Here is a 17,418-nt window from a genome sequence, read left to right on the forward strand (position 1 = left end):
ATATCCTTTGACCACTTATCAATTAGAGAATGGCTTTTATTCTTATAATTTGGATCAATTCCCTAAATACTTTGGAGATGACACCTTTATTGGAGAAACTTGCTGCAAAGATTGCTTCCCCCACAGTTAACTGCTTTCCTTCTAATTTTAGCGGCGTTTATGCAAAAACTTTTAAATTTTATGCAATCACAATTTTGTCTTTTGTGACCCTCTCTATCCCCTGTTTGGTCCTGAGCTCTTCTCCCATTCGTAGATTTGATAGGTAGTATCTTCGATGTTTCTCTAATTTGTTTGTCATATGACCATTTGTATCTATAGGTCATATATCCATCTGGAGATCATCTTGGCATATGGTGTGAGGTGTTGGTCTAAACTAGTTTCCTAGCAGTTTTTGTCAAGTAGTGTTACCTTTCCCTAAGAATTATGGTCTTTGGACTTATTGAACACTAGACTATTAGTTTTATTTGGTTTGTAACATTTTTTTCTTAAGTAAAAATCTTCTTTGATATCCAAAGACAAGAAACTACAGCTTGAAGAAGGAAGAATGGTTGCATAGCAAGATAGTAGACTTTTTTTTTTGAACCTTTTGATATGTGACAGATTTTTATCTTTCTAGTGGTTTAACAATGTTCCTGATTGAAAATAGTGGTTCACCTTTCCAAGTTTCTCAGGATTTAAAGCTGGAATACACTAAATCACAAATTTAGAGCTCATCAAACCCAGCTCTTTTGTTTTATGGATGGGGAAACAGAGGCACAGAGTCCATGCGACTTGCCCAGGGTCACATAGGTAGTAAGTAGAAGAGGCAGGATTTGAACCCAGGCCCTCTGACTCTGAATCCACTATAATTCTGCATAATTCTGTTTCACAGAGTGAACCCAAAACTTTCACATTGTTCTGCTGAATATGATCTATGTAGCCTCTGACATGTAAAGTGACCTTGACGGTACCATTATTTTACACAAAGTCCATTTTCAACAATTATTATAATTAGTGCAAAAGAAAGATGTTCGCATTTCTTTTCAGGGCCATGACAATAGCAAAGGATTGTAAAGTTCTTCTGTAATTTTTAAACATTTCAATATTAGTAACTTCGGTTGTGTGATGGAAGCTATTTATAAATGACATTTAAAGGCAAAATGAGTTTTCTTCCCATGGCTTACTGGCACTTCAGTGCTCACTGGGAGACACAGGTTCCTCTTTTATTGCATCAATATTTACTATTTACAGCTGTTTTTCATTTGTCACAAGATCTGAAAGAAGATACATCTTGCACAGCTGTGTGTCCTAAATTTTTAAAAATTTGCTTTTAAGTCTTATTAACAAATCGTTTCTATTATACTAGAAATTCTAGTTATGAAAACACGAAAGTGCACAAGGATTTCATGGAGATGCTGCATTTTATACTTGCCTTTTTTCTGTTGCTGTTACAAAATCTGGTCGTGGGGCTGCTGTTTTTGTAGCCAGAGCAATAAGGAAACCACGCTGTCATCCACATCTCTGATCTTTATGAGGAGACAGGGAATGAGACCCAGTGGGCTTCTCCCAGACCTTTCACTGTCCTGAAAGCAGTACCCTGATTCCCAGCATGGTGATGCCCCTTCCATCCAGAGCCAGCTCCCTCATAGGCTCAGCTGCTTCCTATAGGGTTTAATTCTATGGCTGTCACACCTGGTTCTTATGGTTTCTTCAGCATACTCTGGGGTAGGGCTAATTGTGCTTTCTGTGATGAGAGATATCTCAGTCTTCTCCAAAAGGCAAGATAGGCTTGGGGAAATTGAATCACTGGGAGGTAGGTTTGATTGGCTTACCAACAACTGGAGTTTTCTAAAGTGGAATGCTCTGACTCATGGAATAGTGAGTTTCCCATCATTGCATCAACCAGTCAGTCAATAAAGATTTATTAAATGCCTACAGTGTACTAGGCACTGTGCTAAGTACTGTGGATACAAAGAGTCAAAAGACAGTCCCTGTCTTCAAGGAGCTCACAATCTAATAAGGAAGACAACAAGCAAACAAATAATGTACCAAAAAAGTGATAAAATAAATAGGAAGTAACTAAGAGAGGGAAGGCATTGAATTAAGAGGGGTTGGGAAAGGCTTCCTGTGGAAGATGGGATTTTGGTTTGGGACTTAAAGGAAGCCAGAGTTGGGTATAAAGTGTTTATGATATGGGCGGATGTACTTAGATGACTCTAAGTTCTATTGTTGGCAGTCCATTAATGTTAAGCTTACAGAATATGATGTTTATATTTGCATAATGTCACAGACCGATTAAGAATACACTTCAAAAAAATTCCCCAGTGGTTCAACAGATATCTGTGTGTCACATGCTTATGGGCCCCAGTGTATGTCACGTGTATCATGGCTGTGTGAGTGCTTAACCAGATGAGATGTGTTGTGCATGTGGGCACTCAGCCAGATATGATGTGTTGTGTGTGTGTGAGCACTCCGCTAGTTGTGATGTCATATGTTTGAGCGCTTAACGAGATGTGATGCATGTGTCATAAGTTTGAGCAGTCAGACAAATATGATATGTGTGTGTGTGTGTATGTGTGTTGGGCATGTGTTGGACGTACATGGATATTCGGCCATATGTCCTACGTGGGCAACTTATATGTGTGGTCACTCAGATGTGATATGTGTGAGTGTGTATGTTGTGTGTGCATGGCCTCAACCAGATGATGTGGATACAACCATGAGTGAAAAGTGTCTTTCACGTGTATGTAGGGACACTCAGCCATATGTGATATGGGTGGGTAATGTCGAGAGAGCAGATATTCACATTGTATGTGCCTGGGTATACACCCAGACTCTGAAAGGACAAAAGAGGCTGTTTTTGAAGGTGTTTTCTAATATTCCTTATGGTGTTTGGTAAGAGCTTATCCAAATGTCTTTTAGCATATACTAATAGTTGCATACATTTCCTTGTATGCAACTGGGGTAGGGCAAATTCAGTCAAATAGCTCTAACGACTTTTTATATTCAGTAGGCAAATTTGCAGCAGGCATGATTTGAAGAATAAAGCTTAGGGGGAAACAGCTGACAATTTCACATCCTCCTACAGCCTTACCCAAGGGTTTCATTTGACTATGTGTGTCCCCATTTTCTGTAATTGTAATAAAACAGGCTGAATTAGGCTTATTTGGAATAACCAACCCTCCCAAAAGTATTAGTTGAGGACTCCCATTCAATAGCATTTTATTTTTATTTTTTAGGAACAGTGGAGATGGTTTATTTTGTAACTAAAAGAGTGTAAAGGTCCCCTTCCTGTAATGTTGTCTTGGGGTAGGAAATTTTTGTTTTTTGTTTTGTTTTTCCACTTGATAGTATTTTATTTTTTCCAATTACATGGAAGGTAGTTTTCAGCATTCACTTTCATAAGATTTTGAGTTCCAAATTTTTTTTGTCTCCTTCCCCAAGACATCATTCAATCTCATATAGGCTATAGGTGCACAATCATATTAAACATTTAGTAGCATTATTAATATTGAAATCTGGGCAACCTATGAAGGGAGGCAGAAAACCTGAGTTCATATCCTGCTTCTGACATATTATCTATGTGACCTTGGGGAAATCTCTCAACCATTCTGAGTTTCAGTTTCCTCGTCTATAAAATGAAGTGGCTGGACTAAATGGCCTCTGAGGTCCTTCACGGCTTTAGTTTAATGATCCTAGGTTCCTTTGACTGGATTGGAAATAAGGACAACCTCTAACAAGGAGCCCTTTGGACTGTGGTTCTGAGTGTGACTTTTGACCACTGATGTCCAGCCCAGATGGAGGAATCAACTATGCCTGTCTCCCGCCTCATATCCCCATGATATTTTGAAGAAACTTGAGGCTTTTCCAGATTCCCCAGGTGTTACCTCCTCCTGGCTGACACTGCCAGTGCCCCCTCCTGTCCTGATTTCCCCATGTGAGGTGATTTTGAACCCTTGGGAGAAGGGGGTGGGGTATGGCATCTAACTTCAATGTTATGGTTATATAAAGTTTCCTCAATATAAAAAGTGATGAGAAACAATGGCATAGATTAAAATTCCAACTCCCTGAACAATTTTGTGAAACTTAATTTGTGGTCTATGAGGGTCACCACAGAAATGACCTAGGGAGCGGGGAGAACTGTGTCTTTGAGAAGCCCCCAAATATTACGTGAACTTTTGGGACAGGAGTTATACATAGAATGTTTACAAAGTCTATCAGATAGGTGATACAAACACCATAATGAACAGTGATGTGACTGCAGCCAGCCATACAGAGAACTTAAAGTAGGTGAAATTTCGTCTTAGGCACCCTCTGATTATCTCTTCTCCCACCCCCAGATACTGCCTGGCTGCTCAAAGCTCTACAGACATCACCCTAATCAGGATCTCCCCCTTCCTGAGCAGTGACCTGCACTTTGGATATTTCTCTCAACTTGCCCTAACACTTTAACCTGTTCTCTGGCCTGCTCCAGTAGAGCTATAGTTGGAAAAGGATTTGACAAGCAAATTTTTGATAAAGGGATTAATGATTGGTAGCTGGACAGCTAGGTGGTGCAGTGGATAGAGCACTAGGCTTAGAATCAGGACCACTCATCTTTGTGAGTTCAAATCCAGCCTCAGGCACTTACTAGCTGGATGACCCTGAGTTTGTTTGCCTCAGTTTCCTCATCTATAAAATGTTCTGGAGAAGGAAATGGCAAACCACTCTAGCATCTTTGTCAAGAAAACCCCAAATGGGTTCGCAAAGAGTTGGACATGACTGAAAAAACACCTGAACAAAATGATTGGTAAAGGCTCTGTTTTGTAACTCTTGATAAGGTCAAAGCAGGGCTCTTTAGAGAGTTTTCAGCGGAATTTCATGGGTGAAAAAGTGATGATTTGGCGCTTCTCAGCATGTGGGTGACTGTCTACTCTCCCTGCACATAACAAACACACTTTGGTACTTCCCTAAGGTAGCAGATTAGTGAATTCTCTGGGTGATAGTGAGAGTTTCAATTCCATTCATATAGTACCAGTTAAGATGCCTAAAGGAAAGTCTCAGAGTTGGTTGACATTTATTCTTTGGAGATGATATGAAAACAACAACCACAACAGACATTTATTGAGTACCTACTATGTGAAAGTCAAGGTGTTAAGCCTTGGGGATCTCCTTGAGGGGTTTATATCTTATCTCAAGTATTTCCATTTTTCTCTCTCTCATCCATTCTCACATACCTGCTAAACTAGTGTGATATTCTTAAAGCACATGTTTCTCCCTTCAGTCCTCTCCCTCCTCCCATTGCTCCTAGGAATCAAATACAAGTTGACTCCAACCTACCTTTCCAGACTTACTGTGCCTTATGTACCTTCACACAATCTGTGGTCCAGCCAGACCATCCAACCTGCTCTTCCCTATCCATGAAATTCCTTCTCCCTGCTCCATGCTGTGCCCTGTAACTAGAATATACTCCCACCTCACCTCTGCCACTTAGGATCCCTATAATCCTCTTTGAACCAAAACTCAACTCAAGCACCATATCCTGCGCAAGGCCTTTTTGGATTCCCTCAGTTGCTAGTGCCTATACTCTGTGTGTGAGTATGAATATACACATATATAGCATATATACATATGGGTGTATGTGTACATATGCTGTTTCCCTTAATAGAATGTGAGCTTTTCAAGGGCAGAGCCTGTTTAGGAACACTATTTAGGGGGAGATTTTAATATTACTATAATTATTATAATATTAATGTATTATTATGTTATCATAATTATTATAATATCATTATATTAGTATAATATTAATTTTATTATTATATAATATAATACAATAAAATTAATTTAAATATTTTAATATTAATATGTGGTATCAAACTCATGTAGAAATGGAGGCTGCTAATTCATACAGAGGACATCTATGGACTGCCTATTTGTTGACTTGGTTTTAAAATGCAATATTGTCTATGTTTTATTGTATTTTTATTTGCTTTGTTAAATATGTCCCAATTACATTTTAATTTGGTTCTGTCTACACTTGAGAGTGTTGTGGACCATGGGCTGTGTGTTTGACATCTGTGGTCTAGATAAGAAGGGCCTGAAGGAGGAGAGCATGTATGTGAGCAAGAGATAGAGTCAATAAGACTGACCAGCTGTTTGAGTATGGAGGGTAACAGAGAGGGAGAGGAAAGATGTCTGTGTGGTCTAGAGCCTGGGGTAACTAAGAGGATAGTGATCTTACCTACACAAATAGACAAGCTATCAGGAAAGGAGGAAGGTTTTTATTTGAGTGGGGGGGGAAGATGATGAGTTCCATTTTGGATATATTGAGTTTGATGTGTTGGTAGGCCATCCATATGGATATAACTACTAGGGAGTTGGAAATACAGGGCTGGAGGTTCTGGGCAGATGTTGGTGTCTGTATATATTTGGGAGTCATCTACATAGAGATGATAATTAGTGCTATGACATCTCCAAGAGAGAGTATGGAAAGAGAAGATGGATAAGGACAGAACCTTGGAAGACTCACACAAAGAGGATAAAGAGCCATAAAGGAAACCAAGGAGGAACAGAGAGATAGAGTCATGGAAGCCAAGGGGGCACAGATTATCTAGAAAGAAAGGATGTTTCTGGGGGCCAAAAACCTTGGAAAGGTCAGGGAAGATTAAGGCAGACAATAAAGACCTTGGATTTAGTGATAACTTATGACCTGGGGGGAACTGTTTTACTGAAGCAGTAAAGATGGAAGGAAAGGAGCTAAGGAATGATGGGGGAAGTATAGGTAGCAAGTATAAACAACTCTTTCTCAAAAGTCTGTCAATGAAGGGGAAATTAGAAAGAATAATTGCTTGAGGTAGTTGTAAGTTCAAAGGAAGACTGTTTTTTAGTATCAGAGAGACCTTGAAGAAGAGACAGAATCTACATCTCTCCCTTCTTTGCAGAGGTGGGAGACCATGGTTGTGGAGCACGGCATACATATACTGTTGGACTCAGATTTCATCTTGGTTAGTTTTGCTGAGCTGTTTTTTTCTCTCCTTTATTCTGTCATAAGATTAGAAAGAGATATAAATTGGGAAGTAAAGTTATATAAAAATCAAAGATATCAATTAAAACTAAATTTAAAAAAAAGAAAAAATAGGATTGGGGAGACCTGAGCATGTTTATGAGCTGAAAGAAAAGAGCCAATAGGGTAATAGAAGTGAAACCCTTAACACTCTATAGAAATGTGAAAGATTGTCATTGTTATTGAAGATGCATGAGAGAGAGGATGACTGAGGGAGCAATGACATGAAGGGATGAGAGGCGACGGCCTCCGAAGATGTAAGTGGGAGGTTATCTGGCAAGGAGGAAGGCCAGCTTTCCATCTTAGGATGGAGGGAAGGGGATGATAGGCGAGAATATTGAAAAGGAGAGAGAAGGAAAATGGTTCAGACCAGTGCCTCCCATCTGAACAGTGTAGGGATCAAAGTCATGCCCTGAGGATATGAGGGTAGAGATTGGAGTCTTAAGGAGAGAAGGAATTGAACCGCCCATTTGGTGAATGTGATGGAGGGAATGAGATTGCTGTGCAGAACAACAGGTCCAATTGAGGCTCAATAACATAAATTTGTAGTGAACTCAGTCAGTTGGATTGGTTCAAACCAAATGCTTATCTGAGGCCTTACCTGTCTTCCCTGTGTAATCTCTATGCAGAATGAAAGCCAGATCATGGACAGCAGGGAAGAAAGGAAGAAACACTCATTGGAGCATAGTAGTCCTAGGGCAACTAAGTGGTGTCATTGAATATTGGAACCAGTGTTTCTGAATTAACAGAAGAGCTGAATAGCTGTCCTGCATTCTGCAAACTCTTTCCTTTCTTCCTTTCCTTAACTCATTGGGTCCTACCTTCTTACCATTCAGAGACTCTAAGGCTAGGATTGGCAACCTGTGGTACATATGCTAAAGATGGCATGTTGGCTTATTTTTCACTGGTCTCAACATACTTGCTGTGTTCTCTACTCTTCATGGCTTGTGAGAGTGTTGTCTAATCCTAAAATGGCATAGTAACAACCCTCCTGACTATATACATTATACAAATTTATGTGCAATAATGTTTGTTCCCTGGAAGGCTAGGAAAAAAGGGACCAGGGCTTTGACACACAGCTTTTGAAAAGCTGCCAGACCCCCTGCCCTTCTCCAAGTTGCTGATAGCAGATGAATAGGATTCTAGAGAAGAACAAAATTCCACTTGTGTCAGCAGATTTTTCCTGACCACAGGGCCCTAGGTATACTCTGGAGACCTTCTAGCTTGTTTGCCTCTATCCAGGTGGAACTAGAGAACATCAGTACATGGCAGTTCCCATGGGGGTGGTCTTCAACCCCTTAAAAGCACTTGGCTTTAAATAAGCATCAAGCATAGAACATGTCTGATTTACTCTTCAAAGGACACAAAAGAACTTGTATGCAAACCAGTAGAGAGTCAGGAGACCTCTTTCCTGCAGGTCCGTTTCTTGACCACATAAGAGGCATGTACCTCATAGTGTCATGCTGGGTGTACATCTATTGATGGGAGAGGTGAAGGTTGCTCCTTATGTATCTCACTGTGGTAGCTCTGTTTGCAGCAGGGCTCCACTACTCCATCTTGCCATGGTTGCTGTCCTCTGCTCCTGGTCACCATCTACCATCATGGATGTCCTCCCCAGTATCTCTGTCCTCAGTGTTGTCTCATTGTTTTCTTCTCTTTGGCTCTCTTTTCCTTCTCATGAACAAATGGTGCCGTCTTTAGAGTGAGGAGGGATTATACTGAGATCCTAATAGGTCTTTGAAGTTCTTTCATGTCAAGAGCCAGTATCTCTGGGCTGTTTATTTTTTCTGTTCTTTTATACTCAGTCCTACACTACTGCTTTACAAAACAAAAGACTTCAGTGACTTTTCTGTTCTTGTTGAGAACCTCTTTCTGCTCACTTTTATTCGTCAAGTAAGCATTTTCTCTTTCTGGTTGAGTAAGGGTGAATTTGTTCCATTTATCTCTTTCCTCTGATACTACACAGGCAGTGTACCTCCTCCCCTCCCATCTGCAGTGATTCTTGAGAGGTCTGGAAGACCTGCTTCAGCTCCTTTCCTATTTAAATCCACTCTTATCTTTCTCTGGGTGAAGCCATATAAGTCAGTGGCTTTCAGAAAGCATTAAGTAAGGGAGTGGGAAGGAATGATCCTTCCTCTGAGAGTGCAGATTCAAGTCTCTGATACACAAGGAATAACTTTAATGGCAATAGTAGTCAGATTTTAACTTGAAAATTGACCGAATAGATTGAATTATGTAGTCATAGGCACCTACCAATTGTATACAATGTACAAATTTCAAATACCTACTTAATTACTTAATGTACTTGACCTTCTGGTTAATCCTAGACCATTGTCTAAAGTTAGTTTCTTTTGCCAGTCAGTTGGTTAATAAACATTAATTAAATTCCTACACTGTGCCAGGCCTATTCTAAGACTGGTGATATAAAGAGAGGTAGAAGACAGTCCTTTCTTGGGCATAGTTAGAGACCAGTTGTTTTGAAAAAAGATCTAGAGGTTTTAGTTAACCACAGTCAGCAATGTGGTAGCTAAAAAAGCTAAGGTGACATCGGGCATTGTTAACACAGGTATTTTATTGGTCACTCGTTTCAGTCGTGTCTGACTCTTCATTACCCCATTTGGGGTTTTCTTGGCCAAGATACTGTAGTGATTTGCCATTGCCTTCTCCAGCTCATTTTACAGATGAGGAAACTGAGGCAGATAGGGTTATGAGATGCCCAGGGTCATATAGCTAGTAAGTGTCTGGGGCCAGGTTTGTACTCAGGAAGAGGAGCCTCCCTGACTCCAGTCCTGGCACTCTATCCACCGTGCCACCTACCTACTCAAGACAGGCATAGCTTCTAGAAATACAGAGGTGAGAGTCCACTCTACAATGCCCTTATCTATAGTATTACTATGTTCAGTTTGGGGTGTGATAGTTTAGGACACTGACAAGCTGGACAGTGTCCAGAGGAGGATGGCCAGGGTGGTAAAGATATTAAATCTCATCTTCCATGGGTAGCCTTTACTGAGCCCCTTAGTTCTACACACTCCCTCTGTTGATGATCTCCAATTTATCCTGCATATAGCTCGTTTGAATTTGACTGTTTACATGTTCTCTCCCCATTAGACTGTGAGGTCCTTAAGAGCAGGGCATGTCTTTTGTCTTTCTTTAAATTCTCAGCTTTTTTTTTTGCATGGTGGATTGTGCTTAATGGATTCTTATTGACTATTTCAACTTTGAGATTCCATGATTATGTGATTATATTTCTCCATGTCTATATTTCCTCCATTTCTCCAAAAGTGAGGCTATGTTAGCTGATATATGTCCATGTCGTATGAGGGCAGATTGAAGGAACTAGGCCATGTTTGGTCATCACAGTCATCTTTGAACATTTGAAGGGCGACATGGAGGAAGGATAGGTTTGTTCTCTGTGGCCCTAGAGGGCAGAACCATCAGTAATGAAGGGAGTTACAAAGAGACCAATTTAGGCTGAATGTCAGGAAATTTTTTCTAAGAATGAGTACTGTCCAAGATGGGAACAGGCCAGCCTGGGAAGGTTTTGAATACTCCCTCCTTGGAGATCCTCAGTTGGACTGCAACTCCCAGAATCTGTGATTATAAATCTTTGCAACACACAGTATGGTAGAAAGAGCACTGAATTTGGATTCAGAAGAGGGGAATATCAATCTTAGTACAAATGTGACCATAGAGAAGTCACTTAACTTTTCTCTAGACCTCAATTTCCTTTTCTGTAAAATAAGGGAGCTGGACTAGAAAATCCCTTCTAGCGTTAACATTCTATGAGCATATATTTTTAAATTTTCCAATTATAGTCATGGAAATAAAGAAACCTTTTCCTGCCGGGGAATTCGGTTGGCTGTGGACTGGTTCAGGGAGAGAGGACACAACTACATCAAGGTCTTTGTCCCATCTTGGAGGAAGGAACCACCAAGATCTGATACCCCTATTTCAGGTATGTTGCTACAGATGCTTCTCCATCTTCCAGGTGCCAAGGGAGGCTTCAAAAGTAGTCATACTTTTGCCTTGCAGAAAAATTTACCAGCCTACAAAAAATATCAGGCCGGTATGCTGTCTCTCTTGCTACATAATCTATACTTTGTTGTAAAATAAATAGAATTATAAGACCACACAGTATTAGAATTGGGAGAATACTCAGAGTTCAGCTAATATAGCCTCACTTTTGGAAAAATGGAGGAAAAAGAGAGATGGAGAAATATAATCCCATAATCACAGAATCTCAAAGCGGAAATAGTCAACAAGCATTTATTAAGCACCAGCATTGTGCAAAAAAGCTGAGGGTTTAAAGAAAGACCAAAGACATGCCCTGCTCTCAAGGACCTCACAGTGTAATGGAGAGATAACATGTAAACAGTCAAATTCAGACGAGCAATATACAGGATAAATTGGAGATCGTCAACAGAGGGAGTGTGTAGAACTGAGGGGCTCAGTAAAGGCTTCCCATGGAAGATGGGATCTAAGTTGGACCTTAAAGAAAGTCAGGAGGTAGAGAAAAGGAGGGAAGGCATACCACGCATGAGAGATAGCCAGTGAAAATGCCCAGAGTCCGGAGATGGAGTGTGTTGTTCAAGAAACAGCAGGGCATTCAGTGTCACTGACTCGCAGAGTACATGGAGGGGTGGAAGGTCTAAGAAGGCTGAAAAGGCAGGGCTTTGGGGGGGGGCGGAAAGGAGGTTATGAAGGATTTTGAATGCCAAACACAATTTTATATTTGATTCTGGAGGGGATAGGGAGCCACTGGAGTTTATTGAATAGGGAGGTAACATGGTCAGGCCTGTGTTTTAGGAAGATCAACTGGACAGGAGAAGGGGCTAGAATAGGGAGAGACCAACCAGCAAGCTATTACAACAGCCTAGGCATGAGGGGATCAGTGCCTGCACCAGGGTGGTGGCGGTATCGGAGGAGAGGAAGGGGCATATGCAAGAGATGTCGTGAAGGTAAAATCCATCCATTTTGGCAACAGATTGGATATACCGAGTGAGAGAGAGAGAATGAAGTATTGAGAATGATCTCAAAGGTTCAAGTGTGGGCAACTGAGAGGATGGTGGTACCCTCCAGAGGATTAGGAAAATGAGAGGGTTTGGGGGAAGCAGAATGAGTTCAGTCTTGGACATGTTGAGTTTAGATGTCTATGGGACATCCAGTTTAAGATGTCTGGAGGGTAACTGGAAAAGGCCTTGGAAGCAATCTAATCCAGACTGTGTCTTATAGCATCTCTGACAAATGGTCATCCAGCTTTTACTTCAGAACCTTTGGGGGGAGGGGGAGGGAGAAGCTCATGTTCTGAGGAATCTCAGTTCACTTTGGGTTCATTCTAATCATTGTGAAGTCTTCACCATGCATTAAGTCTCTCTCTGCCTCTCTGAAACTAAGCTGCTTTGTTCTTAGTTCCAAGAAAAGAAGGTCTAGTTCCTCTTCCATGTAATATCCTTTCAAGTGTTTGGTGACAGTGATCATGGTCCTACTTTGTTCTAGATTAAAGATTCTCAGGTCCATCAAGGAGTCCTTTTTTGCGATACAGTCTCCAGTTCTTTCATCAACATGCCTACCCTCTTCTGACTTGGTTCTAGCTTATCTAGGTCTTCTTAAAATGTGGTGCCCAGAACTGAATAAAATATACCAGACGTGTTCTGACCAGAGAACAGTACAGTGGAATTATCAGTTACTTCTTACGACTCTGTGCCTCTCCGTGGGACCCAAGAGATCATTAGTTTTTTTGATTGACTTGCTAAACTTTTAACTCATTGAGCTTGTAGGCCACTGAAACACGAAAATCTTTTTAACAAAAGTGTTATTTTGTTGCACTTCAACCATCCTGTATTTGTAAAGTGGATTTTTTTTTATCCCAAGTTTAGAATTTTTCTTCCTTATCAAATTTCATCTTCTTATATTTGGTCCATCGTTCTAGTCTGCCAAGCTCTAGATGTCTAGATGTCTAACCATCATGTAAACTATTCCTCCTGGTTTTATGTAATTTGCAAGTCTGGCAAACACACTTTCTTACATGTAAAGTATATATAAAGTAAACATGGGTTTGTAGAAACATACTTTCTTTTTTGGTTTGTGTCTTCCAGGCCACTGACAAAAATGACACAGGGGCAAATAGATGCCTGGGGGCATTCCCATAGGGATCTCCTTCCAAATTTACCTTGGCCTCACTAAAAAAAAAATAATAAAAATTAGCTAGCATTTACATAGTGCTTTAAAGTTTGCAAAGTACTTTACAAATATTATCTCTTTTTATGCTCACAGCAACCATTGGAGGTGTTATAATCATCCCCAAACTACAGATGAGGAAACTGAGTCAGACAGAAATTAAGTGACTTCCCCCGGGGTCATATAGCTAGTAAGTTTGAACTCAAGTCTTCCTGACTCCCGACTTAGTGACTCAGCTGTCCACTGAGCCACCTAGCTGCCCATTGATAATTATCTTTTGAGTTTGATCAGTCAACCAGCTCTGATTCCACCTAGTTAGATATATTGGGTGAATACTATTATCAAGCTCTTATCGTTCCATCTGATCCTTAAGTTTGGCATACTGTCGTCACTCGGTCATTTCAGTTGTGTCTGACTCTTCATGAACCCATTTGGACTTTTCTTGGCAAAGGTACTGGAGGGGTTTGCCATCTCTTTCTCCAGCTCATTTTACAGATGAAGAAACTGAGGCAAACAGGGTGAAGTGACTTGCCCAGGGTCATAGAGCTAGTGTCACCTATGTAAGTTCTGTATGAGAAACTGTCAGATGCTTTCCTGAAAACTAGCCTACAATGTCTATACATTTCCCTGTTCTATCTGTCAGGAAAAAAAAGATTAAGCTGCCATAACCTGCTCTTAATATGTCGTCCTGCTGACCTTGCCAAGAAACTGGGGACCTAGGGAGATATTAAATGGGTAGTTCAAACTTTCATAAAATCACCATGTTTTATCCCCAGTAACCTATTAATTGTTTGTACAGCTGAACATCTGGCTCTGGGCAGGGCTGTTCTATTTACATATAAATACAGCTCCAGGGTTTTGTGACCCCGTGAGGAAAGATTGAAGGGATATTCTCCTAAGAAAGGCAGATTAGGGGCATGTAGCACTTTTCTTCAAGCTTTTTAAGATCTGTTATGTGGAAATGGGGATTGGATTATGCTTCAGAGGATGGAACTAGGGCCAACAGGTGAAAGTGACAAGGAAGCAGAGAGTAAATTTCTGCTCACCCCAAGAAAGAATTTAATAATGGTGGTGATAGCAATAGTATCTTACATTTGCATGGGGCTTTTCAGCTTTAAAGAGCTTTTACCTACACTTTTTCGTTTGATGCCCACAGAAACTGAGGTAGGCAGGGCAGGTGTTATTACTCCTCTTTGACATGTAAGAATTTGAGGCAGAAGAAGGTTATATGTGGCTCATCTTAGGTCAAACAACTAGTTAAGCGGAGGAATCAGGACTAGAACCAGGTCTCCTGACTCTCAGGCCAGTGCTTCTCTCACTACGACAATGAAAGTGGTTCACCCCTTAGAGGGGCTAATCAACAGAGTTCGTGGAAAGGCTCAAGCAGAAGCCAGCGAGTGTCAGACTTTTTATGGTCCCTTTCCGGCTCTGAGGTTCTGATTTTTTTTTTCCTTATCAAATATTGTACTTTGGACTCTTGGCTTCATGCAGGCAGGAAAGGAGCCCTCTTGAAAGGGAGCTGTGGGTAAATTCAGAGGAAGTAAGAAATAAAAACCCTTGGGGCCTGTGCGGTGTGGGGAGAGAAGGGAGGAGCAGCGGGTGGTACTTTCATTTGCTTGAAGCAATTCAGCTGGTAACCCCGTCGTTTTCTTTGGTGCTTTTCTGCATTCTTCCTTCTGCTAAATTCTCTGACCCTCTGTAGTGACTTATGGAGGAAGTGACTCCCTTGGGAAATGAAGCTCACTTTAGGATATATGAAAACTAACTCTTTGTGTATGTGTATGTGCATCAAGAGTGTGTGTATGTATATTTATATATATTCATGTATGTATACGTATAGAGAAAGAGTGAGAAAGACATACACACAGAGGTAGAGAGAGTGAAAGGAGAGAGAGGGGGGCACATGGCATAGTGAATAGAGAATTGGGTTGTTTGTCTTTCATTCTCAAAGAGGACCATGACATCAGGGAGATGATGACATGACTTGCAATTGAATTTGATTTGAATGAGGGAGGGCTGTGCAAAGTCACCAGCCTCACTTTCTCCTCCAGAGCCATCTGGGTCTGGTGGCCAGATAGCGATCAGGATGACTGGAGATGGCCTAGGATGCTGTGGGAGACCTTGGCCCTTTTAAGGCAAGGTCTTTTCAAGTTCTCACTGTGAGTGAGGCAATGCCCTTTTAGTGAATAGGCCTCTCTAAGAAGTGAGTCAAGTATAGAGAATAGGCTTCACAGCAAGGAAGACCTGAGTTCAAGTCCCACTTTCGATACATTCTGTGATCCTTAAAAAAATTTTTTTTATCAAAGTTGTTTATCAACTCTGTGCTCTAGGCCTCTCTGTAAGGTTATAATCTACAGATTATAGTATTTAAACTAGTTAAATAGTCCTGAGTTTAAAACTAGTCCTGTGATTTCATTGGTTTACAGAGCTCCCATATGAAGAAACTCCCTTTATCAAGGCAGGTCGATACTTTCTCTGCCAATTATAGCCTCAGAGAGTTGCCCAGTATGTGTCAGAGGTAGGGCTTGAACCCAGATCCTCCTGGCTAGGAGGATGATCCTGTATCCAATACATTATGGTGTATTATATGCGTACACATATAGAAATTATTGTAACAACTTTACAAGGAAAAAAGACAGTAGAGTAGGGTAAAGAATGCTGGACTTGTAGTCAAGAGACCTGAATTCCAATCCTGATTTCTATTTCTTCACTAGCTGTGTGACTGGGCAAGTCAACGATCCTCCCCCATCCTTAGTTTTCACTTATATGAAGTAGGGACAATTTATCTGCCCTGCCTGTGATTTTGATCACATTAGAAAATATACTTAAGAGTGCTTTGAAAATCGGCAGGTACCATACAAATGTGAGGTTCCATATGAGATGGAACATGGCTTCTAAACCATCACTATCAGAAGAGTGTAAATCCCACAGAGTTCTTCCAAGAGCCCATTCCAGAGTGAATTCTGTTTACCCCACTAAGTGGCCATAGCTAAATCCTGATTGGTGAGAATAATGAATCCTGTGGTCTCATTTGCATTCTCACTCCACATGTCTATTGGGCTGGAACTAATGGTCACATTTCATATAATTATGTAATTATTATTTTTGTATAATTATAACTACATTTTATATCACTGTAACAGAATAGTACAAATACATGGGACCGTTTCACAGGGTTCATTATTCTCACTAATCAGGACCTAGCTGTCCTTACTAGTCGTGTGACGCTGAGCAAATCACTTAACTTTTTTGATGCTTGGTTTCCTCATCTGTAAAATGGGGCAGTAATATTTATAGTATGTATTCCATAGGGTTGTTGAGAGAGTCAAATGAATTAGTGTATGTAAAGTGCCCTGAAAAACTTTAAAGCAATCTATAAGCGCACGTGTGTGTGTGTATGACTACTTATCCCAGTTATTATTGTTAACAAAGCAATTTTTTAGGGGTGGGGGTAGAGAGAGTGACGTATAGAGAATGGTTGAAATTTTAAAATGCATAGTGTCATGAGTTCCCTGTTTTCCCTCTTCTGTTTTCAGAACAGCATATACTAGAGGATCTGGAAAAGCAGGCGGTTCTAGTGTATACCCCATCTCGCAAGGTCAATGGTAAACGAGTCGTCTGCTACGATGACCGCTACATTGTGAAGGTGGCCTATGAGAAGGACGGCATCATCGTTTCTAATGACAACTATCGGGACCTCCAGAGCGAGAACCCGGAGTGGAAGTGGTTCATTGAGCAGAGACTCCTCATGTTCTCCTTTGTCAATGACAAGTATGTGTGGGGAAGGGTCCTTGTAGCTAAAGGCAGCCCAAGGAGAGCAGAAGACAGGGTATTGTTCCTGAAGTAGGGAAGACCCGTTTTCTAATCCAGCCTTGGACACTTAGTACCTGTGTGGTCTCAGGTGTGAAAATAATCTGATAAAAATAATAGCACCCACGTCCCAGGGTTGTTGTGAGCATCAGAGGAGATGATATTTGTAAAGTGCTTAGCACAGTGCCCGGCACACAGTAGGTGACACAGTGGATAGAACCGGGCCTCGAGTCAGAAAGACCTGAATTCAAATGTGGCCTTAGACACTCACTAGCTGTGTGGCCCTGGGCAAATCACTTAACCCTGTTTGCCTCAGTTTCCTCATCTGTAAAATGAGCTGGAGAAGGAGATGGCAAACTATTCCAGTGTCTTCGCCAAGAAAATCCCAAATGGGGTCACAAGGAGTCTGA

General features: G+C 40.9%; 1 protein-coding gene across 1 annotated transcript in view; it reads left to right on the forward strand.

Moving 5' to 3' along the window:
- The window catches only part of ZC3H12D (zinc finger CCCH-type containing 12D), a 47,819-nt gene that overhangs the window by 22,187 nt on the left and 8,214 nt on the right, over positions 1-17,418 (forward strand). Inside the window, 2 exon segments of the mRNA XM_036767753.1 lie at positions 10,837-10,976; positions 16,735-16,969. Of these exon segments, the coding sequence (XP_036623648.1) occupies positions 10,837-10,976; positions 16,735-16,969 (375 nt within the window).

This window comes from Trichosurus vulpecula, chromosome 7 (genome assembly GCF_011100635.1).
Source record: "Trichosurus vulpecula isolate mTriVul1 chromosome 7, mTriVul1.pri, whole genome shotgun sequence".
In the NCBI taxonomy this organism is placed as follows: Eukaryota; Metazoa; Chordata; class Mammalia; order Diprotodontia; family Phalangeridae; genus Trichosurus; species Trichosurus vulpecula.